Source organism: Neomonachus schauinslandi, chromosome 16 (genome assembly GCF_002201575.2).
Source record: "Neomonachus schauinslandi chromosome 16, ASM220157v2, whole genome shotgun sequence".
Classification (NCBI taxonomy): Eukaryota; Metazoa; Chordata; class Mammalia; order Carnivora; family Phocidae; genus Neomonachus; species Neomonachus schauinslandi.
Window position 1 is genome coordinate 10,294,300 of NC_058418.1, and position 18,434 is coordinate 10,312,733.

At 51.2% G+C, this 18,434-nt stretch overlaps 1 protein-coding gene and 1 non-coding gene across 2 annotated transcripts; one reads left to right on the top strand and one right to left on the bottom strand.

Moving 5' to 3' along the window:
* Positions 1 to 1,685: 1,685 nt before the first annotated feature.
* CEACAM19 (CEA cell adhesion molecule 19) lies at positions 1,686 to 18,094 on the bottom strand. Its single transcript, XM_021681064.1, has 8 exons — positions 18,043 to 18,094; positions 16,856 to 17,227; positions 7,372 to 7,522; positions 4,118 to 4,201; positions 3,661 to 3,707; positions 2,634 to 2,743; positions 2,326 to 2,358; positions 1,686 to 1,739 (listed from the first exon to the last, which is right to left on the bottom strand). The coding sequence occupies exons 1-8, from the start codon at positions 18,092 to 18,094 to the stop codon at positions 1,686 to 1,688; spliced, it is 903 nt and encodes a 300-aa protein (XP_021536739.1).
* LOC123323310 lies at positions 17,643 to 17,784 on the top strand. The gene has a single exon (XR_006539324.1).
* Positions 18,095 to 18,434: the final 340 nt, after the last annotated feature.

Consider the following 18,434-nt stretch of genomic DNA (forward strand, 5'->3'; position numbering starts at 1 on the left):
TTTCCAGCTTCTGGGCTCTGCTCGTGGCCTCTTTCTGTCTTCCACGCCAGCAAGGGCCCGTGAAGTCTTTCTCCCATCACGTCACTCTGACTCAGTGTGGCCTTGGGGCCCTTCCTCCATCTTTAGAGTCCGGTATCACTCCAATCTCTGTCTCCTTTCTTACAGCTCCTTCTCTCCCCCTGGGTCCCTTTCACAAAGACCCTTGTGATTATATTTCAGGCCCAGAGGGGTCATCCGGGATAATCTCCCCATCTCAGGATCCTTCACCCCATCACACCTGCTCAGTCCCTTCTGCCGTGTAAGGTAACATTCACAGGGCGTTAGCACATACAAGACTTTATTCAACCTGCCACATGGTCTTTTTAAAAAGATTTTATTAATTTATTTGTCAGAGAGAGAGAGAGAGAAAAAGAGCACAAGCAGGGTGGGGGCAGGCAGAGGGAGAAGCAAACTCCCCGCTGAGCAGGGAGCCAGATGTGGGGCTCGATCATGACCTGAGCCAAAGGCAGACACTTAACCGAATGAGCCACCCAGGCATCCCCGGCCACACGGTCTTTATTTTCAGCTCCCAGAGCAAAAGTGACAGTCTGCTGTGCCTTATGTGGGGGGACTCTGTGCCCTGAACTATCTGCTGCTCCCCATCTCCCTGACCTCACCTCCCACCCTTTCCCCCTTCCTTCCTCCGCTCCCACTACCCTGGCCTCTTGCTGCTCCTCGAACTCCCCAGGCATACTCCTGCCTCAGGGCCTTTGCACTTGCTGCTTCCTCTGCCTGGAATGCTCTCCCTCCAGATCCCTACGTGGCTTCCGTACGTTGGTTACTTTGATTGCTGACTCTCTCCTCTGCCACAGTGTTCCTCTAGGAGAACAGTTTTTGTCTCTTTTGTTCCCTGTCAAAGCTGCAGGATCCAGAACTGTGCATAACACATGGTTTATTTATTGCTGAATGAGTGAATAAATTAAGGGGCGACAGACTGGGCCCACATTTGGGATGGGGGTGCTGGGAGGGGGTAGGAAAGGGAGCTGTTGCCCTGAGGGCCTTGGTATGATTCAGGGTTGGGGGCAACAGGCAGAAATTGGCCACAGGTTCTGAGAGACTGACTCTCAAGCAGGGAAGGGGTTTCACAGCTGTGGTCACTGGTCAGGACTGTCATCGGGGGCCACGGGCCTGGGAGGCCAGACCTCCCTGCGCCTTATCCTTTGGGACCTGTGTGGTGGGGGGCTGCCTTGTCCCCAGGGGAAGGGGTTCCAAGGACAAGCAGGGAGCAGGGGTGGGGCGCTGTGGGCCGACAGGTAGAAGCCCAGAGAGTAGGAGCCTGTGAGGTCTGGCTTGAGGCAGGCCTGAGACCACTCTCCTCACCCCCAAATATCCAGTGTGTGTGTGTGTGTGGGGGGGTACTTTGGGTTAGGAGAAGGCAAGAGCCTGCCTTTCCCAGGCACGAGGCCCAGGCCAGCTTGCTGGATGGACCAGAGTTGAGGGCGGGTTATATACTCAGAGGGTCAGAGAGGCGCTGGGCCCATCATGATCTCTTGCCCGTGCCTGATGCTGTGCTGAGTCTTCATTTGAGTCCACCTTGTCAGCCTCTGGCCGTGGTGGCCTGGTCCTGTGGGGTCTCTGGTGTGGCTTCTCTGTGGGCACCAGGCCCCCAGGGGAGGGCTGAGGCTTTCGCTCTTCCAGGGGCCTCTTCAGGGGGTTGGCAAGAGTTGGCAGTAAGGGGCAGGGTCAGGGTTCAGCAGGTCCTGGGGGGGAGGGGAAGAGAGGGATTGTGGGTGGGGGTCAGGGGAGCCAGGCAGAGGCTGAGGGATGGGAGAGAGGGGGAGCAGAGAACACACCCAGAGAGAATGGTGGAAAGAGAGAGGCGTGCAGAGGCAGGAAGCACCAGGTACCGGGAGGGCCAGAGAAAGGGGTGGACACAGGGCGACGGGGATGGAGAGCCAGGAGGGACAGGAGCACAGAGAAGGAGAGAGAGTGAGAGAGACATCAAGAAACAAAGATGGGTGAAGAGATAGAGAGAGAGAGGGAAAGATAAAAGGACATGGGGAGCCAGAGAATGACAGCAAGAGCAGGAGATGCCCTGAGAGGTGTACAGAAATGCAGAGAAACATAGACAGACGCATGGACACAGAGATCCAGGGGCAGACAGGAGGGGATGGAGATGGGCTGGGACCTGCAGCCTTGGAATCCTTCTAAGAAGGAGGAAGGTACAACCCCAGAAGGGGAGAGACTGTGCTGTGCTTCCGGGGGAGCTACAGCTCAGAGAGCAGGTGGGCGGTTGGTGAGGATGCCCCCCCCATCGAGACCCCCTCCCTCATCCCGGCTCCACACCTGGTTGGGGTGGTTCTCCGGCTCTGGCTGCTGCTGGGGCAGGGGCTGCGAGGGAAGAGCATGGGTGAGCCAGGCCCCCAGCATCCTGACACCCTCCTACCTTGGACCTTTGCTGTGAGGACAGACCTGGCTTCCCAGTCCCAAGTCCCCATCGCCCCAGAGACTAATGCTCCTTATGTTGTGTCCTTCCAGTCCCTTTTCCCGGTGGTTTTAAAGTAGGGAGCATCCCAGGGTGAGCCACGTTCCTGCAGTGTGGGGACAAGGTGCCAGCGCCACAGCGAACTCCTGGGGGAAGCAGCAGGTGGGGCTTTGGGGAAGGGGGTGGGACTCACCATGGAGGTGTTCATGGACCTCATGTCACCGGGGGGAGACACCAGGAGGGTCGGAGATGACATCACTTCATAGATGTTCTGGTCACCTGAAACAGAGGACAAGGGCGGACCTGGCTGACGCGCGGCCCACAGGCCCATGCTAGCTGCTGTCAGTGGTCATTTATTCAGCTAACATTTGTGCAAATCCCTCTCCTTGCCCAGCCCTGTGCTGGGGACACAGCCGAGACTGAGGCAGCGCTGGCCCTGACCTCCCAGGGCTCAGAGTCCAGTGGGGGAGACAGATCTGTCCCCAGATAGGGATGACCCAGAGTGGGTAGGGCCAAGTGGGGGAGCCCAGAGGGCTCCTGGAGGGGAGTCAGGGATGGCTTCCTGGAGGAGGGGACATCTGAGACTGGAAAGAGAAGCGAGAACCATGCAAATGCAGGAGGGAGTGGCTGGCAGGAGATAGCCTGCCATGTTTGAGGAGCTGTGATATACTTGGTCTGTCTGGATTATATATAGTTTATTTTATATTGTTTTGTTTTTGAGGATGGGATTGTTACATGTGGGAAATGAAGCCAGGAAAGACAGTGGGGACCAGTTTATGGGAGTCTAGAGAGCCATGTTAAAGAGGCTGACTTTGTCCTAAGGACCCTGGGGAGCTATGGAGGGCCTCTGAGCAGAGGAGTGACAGGGTGAGAGTTCTAGAAGCACTCTGCCTGGGGATGGGGTGGAGGCCAGCCTGGAGGCGGGGAGCCCAGCAAAGAGTTGGGTGTGGGGACCCGGGAGTGGAACCATCGAGACTGGATGTGCCAGGCACTGAGAAGAGGAGGAAAAGCAGGTTTGGCGTGAGTGCTGATGTCCTCAGAGTCTGTGGGCTGAGTCTGGGGGGCCCCAGAGAGGTCTGGGTGGGGCAAGTGATTGGGAGACCCCTAGTGAGGGAGGGCAAGGGTGTGTGTGGCTGGTGGGGAGAAGAGGAAGAAGCCTGGAGGAGGGGCTTTAGCCACAGGGACCTCTGGCTTACTGGCATTGTGATTGGGGTGCACCTCTGGCTTCTCTGTGGGTGTCAACCTGGGGACATATGGAGAGAACCAATATTAGGGTAGTAAGCCGCTCAGGTGGGTGGAGAGAGACTCAGAGAAACTGGAAAGCCCATCAGTCCATCAGAGAGAGAGATGGTCCCTGCTTCAGAGTGAGCTAGGACAAGACCTGCCCCATCCCCGCCTCTTCTCCCACAATCTCCAGTCACAGAGCCCTTCCTCAGTTTCCCCAGCTGCCACCATATGCCAGTGAGTAATGTTTCCCTAATGTCACTATTTAGGCAGACCATCTAGATGATTCTGCTCCATCCACCTGTTTCACGATTTCCTTAATATTTCTCTTTGAATCAGCTCTTTTGAATACCTTTATTTAAAAAGTACACTCAGCATCACTGCAGCAAATTCATTATTTCACTGAACACATATTTACGGAACATGGACCATGGGCTGGATCCTGTTGAAGGCACTGGGGACACAGCTGGGAACAAGACAGACAAAGAGCCCTGGCCTCCTGGAGTGGGCACTCTAGGGGGGAGAGAGAGAGAGAGAGAGAGAGAGAGAGAGGTCCAGTAAATGACTGACAGTAGAATGTCAGGGAGTGAAAAATGCTATAGGAAAATGAAGATGGAAAGAGGCAGAGGGTGGAGGGGGTGTGTGTGCAATTTCAAGTAGGATGGTGTGGGGGTGCCTCACGGAGAAGGCGACATTTGAGCAAAGGCCTGATGCAGGCAAGGAGACCAGCTTTGCAGAAATCATGGGAAGAGAGCTCTAACAGCATGTGCAAAGGCCCTGGGGCAGGAACAGGAACAGCAAAGGGAGGCGTATGGCTGGGACAGAGAGTGAGGGGGAGAGGGGCTAGAGGTGAGGTCAGAGGGAGGCAGCAGGTCAAGCTAGGTCTTGTGTCCACGGTGAGGACTTTGGCCTCAACTCCGAGGGACCTAAGCTGACTGATTTTCACAAGATCTTTCTGGCTGCTGAATGGGGAACAGACTGTGGGGGTGGGAGTGGAAGCGGGACACAGTCAGATGCTGCCATATTGTAATGAAACCGGACGTAAATAGAAAGTGATGGGGAAAATGAAGAAAGGCCAAACAGTGGGTTAAATCTGTGTCTCGATAGGGTTGTTAGTTTTCTCTTGGGAAAAGCTAGCAAGTGTTAGAAGGGCATTAGAAGCTGACTAGAACCAGAATGAGATATTCTCTTGCCATAGTCAGAATGCTACAAAGAGAATAGGAAAAGGAATTTCTCTTTGGAAATATTTCAGACGTATAGAAAAGTTGCAAAAACGGCACAAAGAACATCTGTGTAATTTTTCTCACATTAAACAATTGTTTTTATTCCATTTGCTTCAGTGTCTGCTCTCTCTCTCCTTCTGTTTCTCCCATGCATATTTTGTTTTCCTGAACCATCTGAGGGTAAGGTGCATGCATCACGGCCCTTCATTTGTAAACATTTCCACGTATTGAAATATTTTCATTTTGCGGTTTTTTTTAAATTTTTATTTATTTTTTAATACTATGGCCCAGAATGCCACATCAAGTTGCCTCTGGCCCTGCCAGCACTTTGAGGATCTGTGAGATTCTCTGAGAATCACTGGCAGTAGCGGAAAGAAAGCCGGCCAGCAGGTCCGGACGAGTGGAGTCCAGTTTTGGTTCTTACAAGTCACTCAGGTGTGGGTTCCCATCTCAGGGACCTGCTGCCACTCACAGGCCAGTTCTAAGCCATTTGGCAAATGATTTCATGTCTCTAAGCCTTAGTTGTCTCTAGAGACCACGGCAAACTACCCACCGAGGGGGACAGGCATGAAAAAGATGTGACCCCTGATTGACCCGTGAACCAGACACGGGCACTCGGAGGCTTCTCACCACCTCCCCTGTCCCTGGAGTGTGGGTTCCTGCCTTTTCCGCTCCCAGAGGCTGTTCCAAGGACGTGGCCTTGAGATGGTGTATGATGCTGAGGACAGCTACATGGTGTGCCTGGCTGAGCCCAGTTGGGGCTTCTTTATAAACTTGTAAGATTTGGAGGGTCAGGCGCCTGGGTGGCTCAGTCGTTAAGCATCTGCCTTCGGCTCAGGTCATGATCCCAGGATCCTGGGATTGAGCCCCGCATCGGGCTCCCTGCTCGGCGGGAAGCCTGCTTCTCCCTCTCCCACTCCCCCTGCTTGTGTTCCCTCTCTCGCTGTGTCGCTCTCTGTCAAATAAATAAATAAAAAATAAAATCTTAAAAAAAAAAAAAAGATTTGGAGGGTCGGTGTGGGGATCCATTCATCTTGCTGCCCCCGGAGCCTAGTATGCAAGTTCCCTTTGCTTATTGAAACTACCATATGCCAACCTGGAGAGGCCTGCCTCTCCAGCCCTCTGTGTTTGGGGGCTGGTTTCAGACTACACCTGGGAAGCTCCCAGGAGGGTTATGGACCAGCATTGCCTCTTTTCATACCACCTGCAAGCTAAGAAAGAGGGCTAACAGGGATGGCTTAGGTTATTCCAATACCCTTGTTACAGCCGTGGCAGACATGATTAATCAATCACAGCATCCGTTCCCACTGCACTCAGACACCACCTCCAACTCCCTTTCCACCAAGCTCTCTAGGGCACATAGTAGGAAGTGAAAGCTGTTTGCCACCCCTAAATGGGAGCGTGTTGGGAGAAAGAGATCAAGAGACCACAGCACCTAAGGGAGAGAATAGGAAGAGGAATTTCTCTTTGGAAATATTTCAAACTTATAGAAAAGTTGCAAAAATGAAGGAGGCGGCGGAGGAGAAAAGGGTGCTGCCTTCATTTCCCCGGGATTAGAGAGAGCAGAAAAACTACACATTTGCAAACAGCTCAGAACCAAAGTCAGGAGACAAAGTTCTGAAGAGGCTGATCTCATAAGGAAGGAATTTTCCATGAATAGACTGTTTCCTGGGAAAAATAGGCCCCTGCCTCTCTCCCCCATACAGAAGTAGGCACCATCTGATGCTTTTGCCTGCCCACCATCCACTCTGCTTCTTTGGCAATAGTGTCTGTTTCCCCACCCTGCTTTGGGTCCAGGGGGTGGGGGTGGGTGGGGGTGGGTGGGGAACCCTCCCCACCCTGAATCCATTTAGTCATGTGGAGCTGGGTTGTTCTCTGACTCCAGAGCTGTGCAAATAGCCCAGGTTTGGCCAATCAGAATATTCCAGCACCTGGCCACAGTGGTTGGTCCACGTAAGGACATGTGATTTGAGTTAAGCCAGTGAGAAGCAGCCCTGGGGTTTTTGTTGGAGGTGTCAGGAGCCAGGTGTGGTCTTCCCTCTGTGGCTGCTGAGCTGGTGGGATATAAGCCTGGAGCCCCTAGGAGCTATCTTATCACACACAAGGGGAGGTTCTGACTGAGAATGAAGCCACCACAGAGAAAAGCAGAGTTGAGAGGTGTATGGAGGAGTCTCTTGACAAAATCGAGTCCCTGGATCCAGCCATACCTGAAGCTCATGCAGGACCAAAACATTTTCTAATTTTTTGTAAGCCCATTCAAAGGTGGGGTTTCTGTCCCTTGCAGTGCAGAATTCTGTCTAATACAGGATAGAAAGATCATTTTCACTTCAAGAGTTCCAAGATTTGATGAGATTGTGTATGAGTCAGATGACATGAATCATGGAAGAATCAGTCAGTGGGACCCAAGGGGTGGGGAAGAAGAGGAAGAAGAGAGGAGAGAGAGGCCTGGGGCCCCTGTACCTGTGGCTCTGGCCCCTCCAGTCTCTTGTTAACAGGAGATGGGCAATGCACCCAATGAAGAGGGACCCAGCAACAAGGAACCCAATTATGATGGCAGCCATGATCCCAGCACTCAGGGGCAGGTGTGTAATGGGCAGCTCCTTAAGCTTTTCTGAGGGTATGAGAGAGAAAGAGAGGTCTGTGAGATGTCCTGGAAGGATCTCCCCAATCCCCTCACCCCTGCATCAGTGACTGTCCATAGAGCACTGATGTGCAGTTTCCTTTCCCCAACCCAGAGCTTTCTCCTGCTTTTCAGAGCTGAGCATCCAACTATCCAGTTGATTCTGCTGCACATAAAACTCAACATCGCTGGCTGGAACTCCTCGGCTCACCCCACCTCAAAAATCTCTGCTTTCCTAAGATTTCCTACCATCTTCAGCACATCTAAAACCTACCTCCTGACCCACTCCCCCACCACACTCCACCTGCCTGCTTTTTCTCACCTCAGTTGATTGACACCTCCATCCTTTTAGGGAAAGAATTCGGTTCTGGGCCCTGTTTTGTGCAGGACATAGGGTCTTGATGCATGGGGTTCTGAAACACTACCTGCCAGGTTTGGGATGAAGCCTACCTGACTTCTTACCCCCACCATGAGGACCTCGAGCCTTTAATATCAAGCTGAACACCTGTTATATCCCAGACCTTCTTGGCAGCTAAGCTCATAGACTCTGAGGTCAGAATGCTGGGGGTTCAAGTCCTTGAGCAGATCACTCAACCTCTCTGTGCCTCTTCCCATTTGTGAAATGGGGACAATAAGAGTATCTACCTTGTAGGGTTGTTGTGAAGATTGAATGAGTTTATACACACACACACACACACACACACAGAGTTCTTTCAATTATCCAACAAAGTAGGATCTGTGCCATTTTAAGGTGAGTAAACTGGAACTTAGCAATTTTGCACCTTCTACCTTTTAATTATTTATTTATTTTTAAGTTGGCTTCACACCCAACATGGGGCTTGAACTCAAGACCCGGAGATCAAGAGTCACATGCTTTACCGACTGAGCCAGCCAGGTGCCCCCATCTTCTACCTTTTTGAATCCCCACAACAGCAAGTGGAAATTCAGTGGCTTCTGTGAGTGACTCAGGAGGTGGGGTGGGGCCGAGGCCAGGTCAGCTGACTCAAGGAACCCCCCCCCACTTCCTGTCCTCCCCACCCCGACCCTGTTGCCCTGTCTTCTTATAGCATCCAGAGCCCCTTCTCCTGGATCTGCTCACTCTGGCCCCTGCTGCCCCGTCCAGCCACGCAGTTCCATCACCCACAGCTCCCTTCCTCACTCTCTGGGCTGCCCAGCCTTTGTCCATGCTGTTCCCTCTGCCTGGCATGCTCTTCTCCACACACTATATATAACTCCTGCTCACTTTTTCATTCCCAGCTCCCTCTGGGAGGGAAGCCTTCTCTGACAATCCCAGGCCAAGGAGGTGCCTCATAGGCATTTCCTTCATAGCTTACTTGCTTAATTATGCAATTAGTTGATTCATGTTGGTAGACGGGACATGAAAGAACACTTCAGGGGCGCCTGGGTGGCTCCGTGGGTTAAGCATTGACTCTTGATTTCGACTCAGGTCACTATCTCAGGCTCATGAGATCGAGCCCTGTGCTAGGCTCCCTGCTCAGCAGGGGTCTGCTTGAGAGTTTCTCTCTCCCTCTGCCCCTCCCCCTGCTTGGGGGTTAAATAAATAAATCTTAAAAAGAAATAAATCTTTAAAAAAGAGCACTTCAGGGCGCCTGGGTGGCTCAGTTGGTTAAGCGACTGCCTTCGGCTCAGGTCATGATCCTGGAGTCCAAGGATCGAGTCCCGCATCAGGCTCCCTGCTCGGCAGGGAGTCTGCTTCTCCCTCTGACCCTCCCCTCTCTCATGTGCTCGCTCTCTCTCATTCTCTCTCTCTCAAATAAATAAAATCTTAAAAAAAAAAAAAGAGCACTTCAATCACCTCCATTCTGACCTCAGTCTGTACTTGCTAATTATTAAGTTCTTCTTTCCAGCTTTTCTCTTAACTCATGGAAAAGACGCTGTGCAAGGCATCCTGTGATGGGAGCCGAAACTACCCCCTCAAGCAGCAAGATCCCTCCCAACTGACCCCAAGACAATGACTGACCTGACGACCTTTACTGCCCATCTGCAGGTATCCACTGACCTGTGTCCCACATTTTCCTAATATAAACCTAGAAGTACTTTCAGCACTTTGGAAGCAGTGTTTGGGATGCTAGTCTGCTGTCTTCCCGGGGTTGGCTTCACTGAAATACATCCCTTTCTTGTTTCACCACCCCTCCTCTCTCTCCCTTTGGATTTTGTCTGCAGAATGGCCAAACCTGGTCTGTTTGGGATCCCAGGAGCCAGGTGCTTCTGCACCCCTGTGCCCCAGCTACAGACATGTACTGTCTCCTCAGCTCCTTCCATTCCTCCACCATTGTGAAGCCTCCAGACCTTCAGGAGGGATGGATCCCGCCTCCAGCAACCTGGGCGGGGTGGGGGTGGGGGGGCTCCCTTAGCTTATTCCCTTGTCACACTGACTGCATCAGGAAGGGCCGTCTTTCAGACCTAAGCCAATCAGCGTGCTGCATTCCTTTGGCCTTCCTGATTCGTTCAGGTTGGCCCAATCAGAGTGAAGTGAAGGGGTGTGGTTCAGAGTGGGTAGGAGAAGGGATCTCTTGTTCTGGAAGCTGAAAGCTAGAGGCTTGGCAACCGTGCAGTCATCTTGCTACCTTGAAGGCATTAATCATGTCTCCCTGAACTTGAGCTGGGCAGAAATAAAGACATTTCCCAGCCTCCTTTGCAGCCTCCGTACATGGACAGCTAGCTCATTCAAAGGTGCCTTTAGAGCATGGTGTTGAACATCGCTGCTAACATTGGAACCCCAGGCAAGTTTACATACATTCCAGTGATCTCATTTTAACTTGATTTCCTCTATAAAGATGCTATTTCTAAGTAAGGTTATATTCTGATGTGCTGAGGGTTCGGACTCAGTGTCTTTTTTTGAGGGGACAACATTCAACACACAACACCTCCAAAGCTCGGTTCCCTGCTATCCTGGAGAATCTTTGGGCTGTTCAGGATCCTTGAATCGATTTCTTTTCTGCTTAAATCAGCGAGAAGCAGTTTCTGTTGCTGTAGCAAGAACCCTGCCTGAATCACATGATTAAGTGTCCTCTTTTTAGAGCCTGTTATATTTTCTGCCTTTTATCATAGACCTGTGAATCACTGTCTTTTCCAAAGTTGATTGCGACAGGATCTCTTCTGTGATATGATCTTGCCATTCTCCTATCCAGTAGAAGGATCTAATACCCCTCCCTTAAATCTGGCTAATCTTAGTGGCTTAGTTGTAATCAAAAGAATACAATGTAAGTGATGCTGTGTGACTTCCAAGGCTAGGTCAGAAGAAGCCACGGAGTTTCTGCCTTGGTCTTTTGGAACACTCGCTCTCCACTTGGCCCTCCCCAAGAACCCAGTCTCCATGTTGTGAGGAAGACCGAGCAGTCACATTGGAGAGACCACCTGACAAAGATCTGGTGGATAGCCCCAGCTAAGTTTCCAGCTGACAGCCAGGGTGAGCCTCCACATATCTGAGTGAAGGCACCTCTGAATGATTCCAGCCTCCAGCATTTGAGCCAGTCTCAGCCTTTTGAGTCTTCTCATCTGAGGCCCCAGACATCATGAAGTAGACAAGCCATCTCTTTTGTGCCCTGTCTGAATTTCTGATCCCAGAAATCATGAACATAATAAAATGGTTGCTGTTCTATACCACTGAGTTTGCTCTGCACCAAGAATTAACTAGAACAGAGCCCCGCATTCTGTTTCTTCTTTCAGGACTGAAGGTTTTCTTTTTGGCTTTTCGCTTTCCTGGGCACTGGGATCATCTATCAGTTCTACCAACAAAGAATCATCTGGGTCTTCTTCTGTGGGTCAGATTTATCCACGTGTATTTTTGAGTAGATACAAACACATCTGAAAAAGTGCTTTGAGAGACCATTATAAAAGTGGACAATGGTCAGACTGTATACAAAAATAGAATTCCAATCCACAACCTGCAGCAAAGACCAACGTGCCTAGAAGACCAGTCGTCTTACAAACAGCCCACGACACCAACCTGCTTTGAGTCAGACTTGCAGGAAGCCAGATTGCTATCTCCAGTGACAATCCAGGAAGACAAACAGTGACTTCTGTAAGGATTGACCCTAAATGGCCAGGACTTGATTAATAACCAACAGCTTCCCTAATTCTTGTCCCTGCATCTAACTTAGGACCAGCTCCTAAGAAAGCCAAATATGCACTGTAACCAGTTGCCTCCAGCTTCCCCGTGCCAACAACCTCCAATCAGGGCACAGCTGAAGCCTTCTCTTTTTTCCACTATGAAGCTTTCCCATCCGTCTGCCTGTCTTTGAATCTCTGCCCAGATGCAAATGACAGGGGCTGACTCCCTTACTCCAGCAAGCTCTGAGTAAATGGCCTTTGCTTTTCTCATTGGAGGGACTTGGTTGATTTCCACAGCTTCACATGGATTTGTCAGCCAGTCCTCACAACGATCCATGTGGGAGGTGTGATTGCCCCCATCTTACAGATATTTTAGGGGAACAGAGGCTCTGAAAGGTTTGGCCATTTGACTAAAGGTCATATAAACCCATGACACCAGCCATTTAGTGGTTGTTAATGATGAGGCAGAATAAAGTCCTAAAAGTGTGGGCTCTGGAGCCCGCAGGCCAGACTTCAAGTCCTGCACCTGCTGCCCCTTAGCTCAGTGACCTGGGCCAGTTACTTAAACTCCCCGTGCCTCAGTTTCTCCAACGGTGTAAGAGGGATCATCTTGCTGTGGCAGGGAGGACACAAAGGAGAAATGTGTGTGAAGCACTCTGCACATGTTCAGTAAAGGGGTGCCGGGCTTGTAATTAACTGCCTTGGGTGTCAGAGGCCCCAGAAGGCTTTGGGGAGCCCGCACAGGGTTGCCTGAAGGCCCCCAAGTGCCCACCACTGGATTTACAGGAGAACAGACACCAGCTGTCAATGACCGTGATCCCGCTCTGGCTTCCAAGCCTGGTTTGGGCTGCTTACTGGCTGTGGGACCTCTCTGAGCCTCTGTTTCCTCATCGGTACACAGGGGACCTATGTGTCCTGGGCCTTTCTTGTGTTTTCAGTCTGCCCTGAGCTGTGAATCCTCCCCTTTGGGAGTTCTGCCAGAGACTGGCTTTCTTAGCTTCTTTTTCCATGGGACAGTGTCATGTGACCCAGGTCCCTGGGCAGGGACATGCCCACTAGCAGATAAACTTCATGAGGGCAGAGATCTCTGTCTGTACCTTTCGTACCCTCAGTGCCTGGCACACAGGAGGTGCTCAATAGATGTTTGTTGAATGAATGCAGCTTCCCAGTGCCCAGGCGGGGGTTCTGGACCCAGGGCTGACCCTTGGGCAATGCTGGCCCAGGCAGGAGAATTCTGCAAGTAGTTTACATCTTGTTTCCGGTTCCCAGCCTCCTTGGGGTCCTGCGAGCCTGCAATACCCTTCGTTAAGCCCTTTTCTGTACATGCCTGCTAGGGTTGGCTCCTGTTGCAGCCACTGAAGACATACCGAATCCCCTCATGATTGAGACAGGTAAAGTGTGGGAATTACCCGGGACACAGGAAGAGCTGCCAGCCAAGTCCATCCCCCCCACCTTGTGTCCCCACCGCCAGGGGCTGGATTTGGGGCCAAAGCTGTCCTCAAATAGAAATGCCCTGGCTGCTGAGGTGACCCAACCTGACATGAGGACGTGCCCAACCCTATGGCTCATCCCCTCCGCCTTTTCCTTTGCTCTTCCTTTTGCTGAATCATTTTGCTTCCCTGCTCCCTGTGTTCAGCCCTCGGGAAGCCAGGGCATTTCCCATGAGGGAGTGGATTCCACTGGGGCTGGGAAAAAGCCAGGTGGCAGAGGGCCAGGGACATGGACTCAGACCCAGCGGGGGCCTCGGTTCCTGCCTTCCCCGGCTGCGTGGTGGTGGGCCCTCTGTTTGCCCCTCTATAAAATGGGGATCATCCCAGGGCCTGACGGGGGTCTTGTGGGAATGCAATGAAGTGAGGTCAGCAAAGGGCTTCGCTTGGAGTTGCCTGGGAGTAAGTGCTCACAGCTGGGAGAAGGAGTTACAAGTATTTACGGAGTAACTAATGTGTGCTAAGCATTGCTCTGCACTGGGGGTTCAGTGGTGAACAAAACCATAATAGATATATATGTTATGATTATTATGAGGAGAGCAGGTGTTGAGTCCTTGCTCATCTTCCCCGCCCTGATCCCCGGCATCTGGCTCCCCATCTTGTTTGACCTACTTGATCCCACCCCCTTGGACAAAGGGTGGACCCTTCACTCAAGGCGAAGGAAACCTCAGGCCAGGTTGGACTAACCAGATTATTATTATTATTATTATTATTATTATTATTATTATTATTTTTTTTTAAGATTTTATTTATTCATTTACTTGAGAGAGAGCACGGGAGAGAGAGCATGAGCGCGGGGCGGGGGGCAGGGAGCAGAGAGAGAGGGACAAGTAGACTCCCCGCCGAGCCTGGAGCCCTATGCAGGGGGCTCAATCCCACAACCCCGAGATCAAGACCTGAGCTGAAACCAAGAGTCGAATGCTCAACTGACTGAGCCACTTTGGCGCCCTAGACCAACCAAATTCTATCTTGATCTGTCTGTCTATCTCTCCAGCTGTCTTTCTGTCTCTGCATTTTGGAAGAGGAGATTCAGAATATGCAAAGAAGCCTGGGCTGACACCCAGTTCAGGCCTGGCAGGAATCCCTGGTCATGAAGAGGAGAATGGAGCCCCTGAGCCAAGATGAGGCCAGAGGTGGCGCCCTCTGGAGGAGCAGGGGACACTTGCCTTTCTGACAACTTCTATTTCCCATCAGCTCTGAAGGGCTCCCCACCCATTCATTTATGCAACAGCGTGTCTGTCCCTGTTCTAGGCTTGGAGGAGACAGCTGTGAACCCAGGGCTCTTGGAGCCAACATCCCAGGAGGCTACCCTGGGGTCCTACAAGGCTCCCTACACTGTGAGTCAGTTGCAGAGAGCTTCTGTCCTTACAACGTGAGCCTTGGCTTGAATACATCCCGCTGCTCTGGCCTCCGAGGATGCCCCTCCTGTTCTTTTGCCTCAGTCATGCTGGCCTCCTGCCAGCTCAGTTCATGAGCCCTACAGCTTCCTGCCACAGGCCCTTTGCACAGACCAAGCCCTCTGTCCAAACACCTCCCAAAGCTCCTTTCCCTTCTACTTAGGACTGCTAGTCATCATTGAAGCTTTGTTGAAGGATCACCTTCCTAGGGCAACCTCCCTTATACCCCCCGATTTACACTCTCATCATCCCCGTATGTGCCTTTCCTTCACGGTCCCTGCACTGTGCATAATGATCTATTTTGTGTGTGTGATTATTAGTTAATATCAGTCTCCCCCACTGGGCTGTGAGCCCTGGAAGGGCAGGGCCAGGGCAGCCTCAGTCTGCACTGCGTCCCCAGCACAGCCCAGTACAGTCTGGACGCAGAGGCGGCCTTGAGGAAGAGGCACTGGGGGAAGCTTTGCTGAAGGAACAAGTGAATGAGCAGCTCAGCATCTGCAGAGGCAGCTATGTGTCTCATTCAGGCAGTCCTGCATTCGAATCTCAACCCTGCTGCTGATTCGATGGCTGGATGCCTAATATTCGGGGCATGCCTTAAACCACCCGAGCCTCAGCTTCTTTCTGGATAGAATGGAGATTCAGCCCACACTTAACCATGGCTGGGTTAAACTGGAGGAATCAGATCACTCCTCTGTTTAAAACCCTCTAGTGGCTTCTTTCAATCTCGCCACGGCCAACAAGCCTGGCCCCTGTGTGCCTCTCAGATCTCAACTCCTAACACCCAACTTGCTCACTGCTTTATAGCCATGGCATCCTTCCGTCTATATGCTTTGAACACACTAAGCTAGCCTTACCTCAGGGCCTTTGCACTTGCGGTTCCCTCTGCTAGGAACTCTGTCCCTCAGAAATCTTCAGGGCTCCCTTCCTTTCCTCTATTCAAATGTCACTCCTTCTTGATGACTTCCCATCCCATATCACATCATCCTGTTTAATTTTTTTTTAAACTGGGGAAATTATAACCTCTCTGTGCCTCAGTTTCCTCATCTGTAAAATGAGTCCAATAATATTACCCACTTCACAGGGCAGCAGTGAGGAGTAAATGAGTTATACATACAGTAGGCATGTAATAAACACTAAATAATGTTAGCGATAACTATTATTGTTAATGTCTCTGAAATATGATCTTAATTTATTATTTACATGCTCGTTATTGGCATCCCACATATGAATGAAGGCAAGGAGACTTTTTTTCCTTCTTTCTCTGCTTTGAGAGGAAGTAGTTAAGCTCCCAGACTCTGGTATTGTGACTTCATGGGATCAAATCCCAGCCATACCACGCTCTGTGCCTCAGTTTCCCCAACTGTAAAATGAAGACAATAATGGGGCTGCCTCATGGAGTTTTTGGTTTTGAAAGTTTTCATTCAGGGCCACCTGGGTGGCTCGGTCAGTTAAGCGTCTGCCTCTTGATTTCAGCTCAGGTCATGATCTCAGGGTCATGAGATCGAGCTCAAGTCAGTCTCCATGATCTGCTTGAGATTTTCTCTCTCCCTCTGGCCCCCTGACCAACTCTCTCTCTTCAAAAGAAAAGAGAAAGTTTTCATTTATTTCTTTATTCAACAAACATTAACTGAAAACCTACTGCGTGTCCCCCCCCCCGCATCCCCCCGCACCGTGGTAGATGCTGGACAAGTATGTTTTCACTCTCTCACTTGAAGAATTACTCTCCTAGTGAGACATGTTTGGAATGTGATGCATCAGAGCACATTATGAAAATCACAGAGGTAATGGGCTGATCAGAGTCCTCTGGGGACATGGATGGTTAATGACCAAGTCTGCCCGGGAGGGTTGAGAAGTTATTTTATTCCTGCAGCTCTATTGAGATGTAAATGACATATCACATTTCATAGGGTTTTAAAATTTAATTTAATTTTAAAGATTTTATTTATCTGAGAGAGAGAGAGTGTGTGTGCGCACAAGTGGGGGAGGGGCAGAGGGAGAAGCAGGCTCCCCACTGAGCAGGGAGCCTGACACAGGACTCGATCCCAGGACCCCAAGATCATGACCTGAGCTGGTCAGACACTTAACCGACTGAGCCCCCCAGGTGCCCCTAATTTAATTTTAAAGTTTATTTATTTGTTTATTTTTAAGTAAGCTCTGTACCCAGTGTGGGGTTCAAACTCACGACCCAGAGACCAAGAGCTACATGCTCTTCCGACTGAGCCAGCCAGGTGCCCCTCATACTTTTTGTTTGTTTGTTTTGTTTTTAAAGATACAAATGAGTTAATATAGGGCAGTGGTCCTGACCCATGGCAGGCGTCGGGGTGCATGAGCCTACCCACTTTCTCCCTCAGCAGCATAACACTCACCGTCCACCTGGACCTCGGTCTTGGCCCTCATGGTCCAGTCAGGATTGATGGTGACAGCTACCTGGTAGGTGCCGCTGTCTGTGGGCTGGATGCGACACAGCAGCATGGACCCACTGGGGAAGCCAACGATGTCACGTTGCCCCATGGCGCTGCCATCCCTCTGGGGCCGCTGGAGGTCAGGGAAGTAGGTGAATAACATCGTGCCACCATTGGCCTCCTTCCCCAGGTACCAATTGAAGTCCTGAAAGTTGCCTGGGATGCCCTGGACGGACAGGAGAAGGTTCTGGTCCTTTTGAGGATGCTCTGGAATCTTCTGGATGTGGAGGGCAGCCCAGGAGCTTTGGGGGATCCAGAGGGCCAGGAATGAGGCTGTGGGGAGTTACAGGGGTGGCCTGAGGTCAGAAGCATTGGGCAGGGACAAAAGCATTTTCTTCCCTATATGTCCTCATCTGGGGACAAGGACTCTGACCGCTGTCATTGGAAACAGGGCTGGGATTGATGAGTGATGTCTGCACTGGGTTCAGGAGTGGGAGCCCAGATAGGAAAGCCACACATTTCTCATCCCATTAGTCCAGCGGATCTTGGGGCAGCCGAGATGATGTGTGGTCTGCCTCTAAACAGTTGGGCTCTCTGAATTTATTCATTCATCCATCTAACCAGGACTTACAGACTTACATATTATTTATGCTACAGTACCAATTATATATGATATATCTAAAATTCCCTAGATTTCTAGGCACTTGGGATATAACAGGGAAACAAATACAGATAAATTCCTGTCCTCATGATGGTCTGGCTTTGTACCAGGCAGCCCGACCCTGACCTCAGTAAATTCCCGGGAAGAGTTTTCCTTGGAGTTTGAATTTGCAGTAATAGGTGTGAACATTGTAGCAGCAGTTTGATGATTATGTATGATATTGCAAATAAGACAAAAGAATAAAACACCCCTCCTCCAAAGAAACCCCACAAACAAACAACATTCTTATCTTCCTGGTCCTGATAGTCTAGAAAATTCCATAGGTAAAATTGGGTATGGGGCTGTGATTCTACAGCTCAAACCAGCACCCCCCCCCATTTTACTCTAATAATTTCATCTTCCCTGGCAATCTTTCCCTTCTTCTGAGAGGAGACCTCAACCCCTGGGCTGAGTCCCACCTTCCCCCCTCAGCCCTGGGGTGCTCCCCCTGAGAGCAGGAGGCCCTTTGAGAAGTGGCACTGGGCCCTCTCGGGAATCTCCATCTTGGTGTCCCGTGGAGATGCCAAGGGGCCACTGCGGACACTGATGGGGCTGGAGGGCTGGGCCCTGGCTGTCGGAAGTAGGCCAGCTCAGTGGGGGTCTTGGGGGTGCCTTCTAGACATGGCCGAGGCCGGCCAAGCCCCAGCACCCCCTTTCCACAGGCTCCAGAGGCTTCACCTGTGCTCTCTGGGATGGGCGCAGACACCAGTTGAACCAGTTTTCCAGGGTGACTGGGGACCTTCCTGGGGTTTCCCTGGACTCCTCCCTTAATCCCCTCAACCTCTTCTTCCCACTCGTGTGACTGTCAGGAACACTAGCAGTAATCACAATGGGAGGGAGTCG

Excerpts from the sequence above, each read along its gene's own strand:
- CEACAM19 (XM_021681064.1), bottom strand. The coding sequence starts at position 18,094 with ATGGAGATTCCCGAGAGGGCCCAGTGCCACTTCTCAAAGGGCCTCCTG. Across the intron at positions 7,523-16,855 it reads GACCGAGGTCCAGGTGGACG|AAAAGCTTAAGGAGCTGCCC; the intron begins GTGAGTGTTATG and ends TCATACCCTCAG. Across the intron at positions 2,744-3,660 it reads GCACCCCAATCACAATGCCA|GTGACCAGAACATCTATGAA; the intron begins GTAAGCCAGAGG and ends CCTCTGTTTCAG.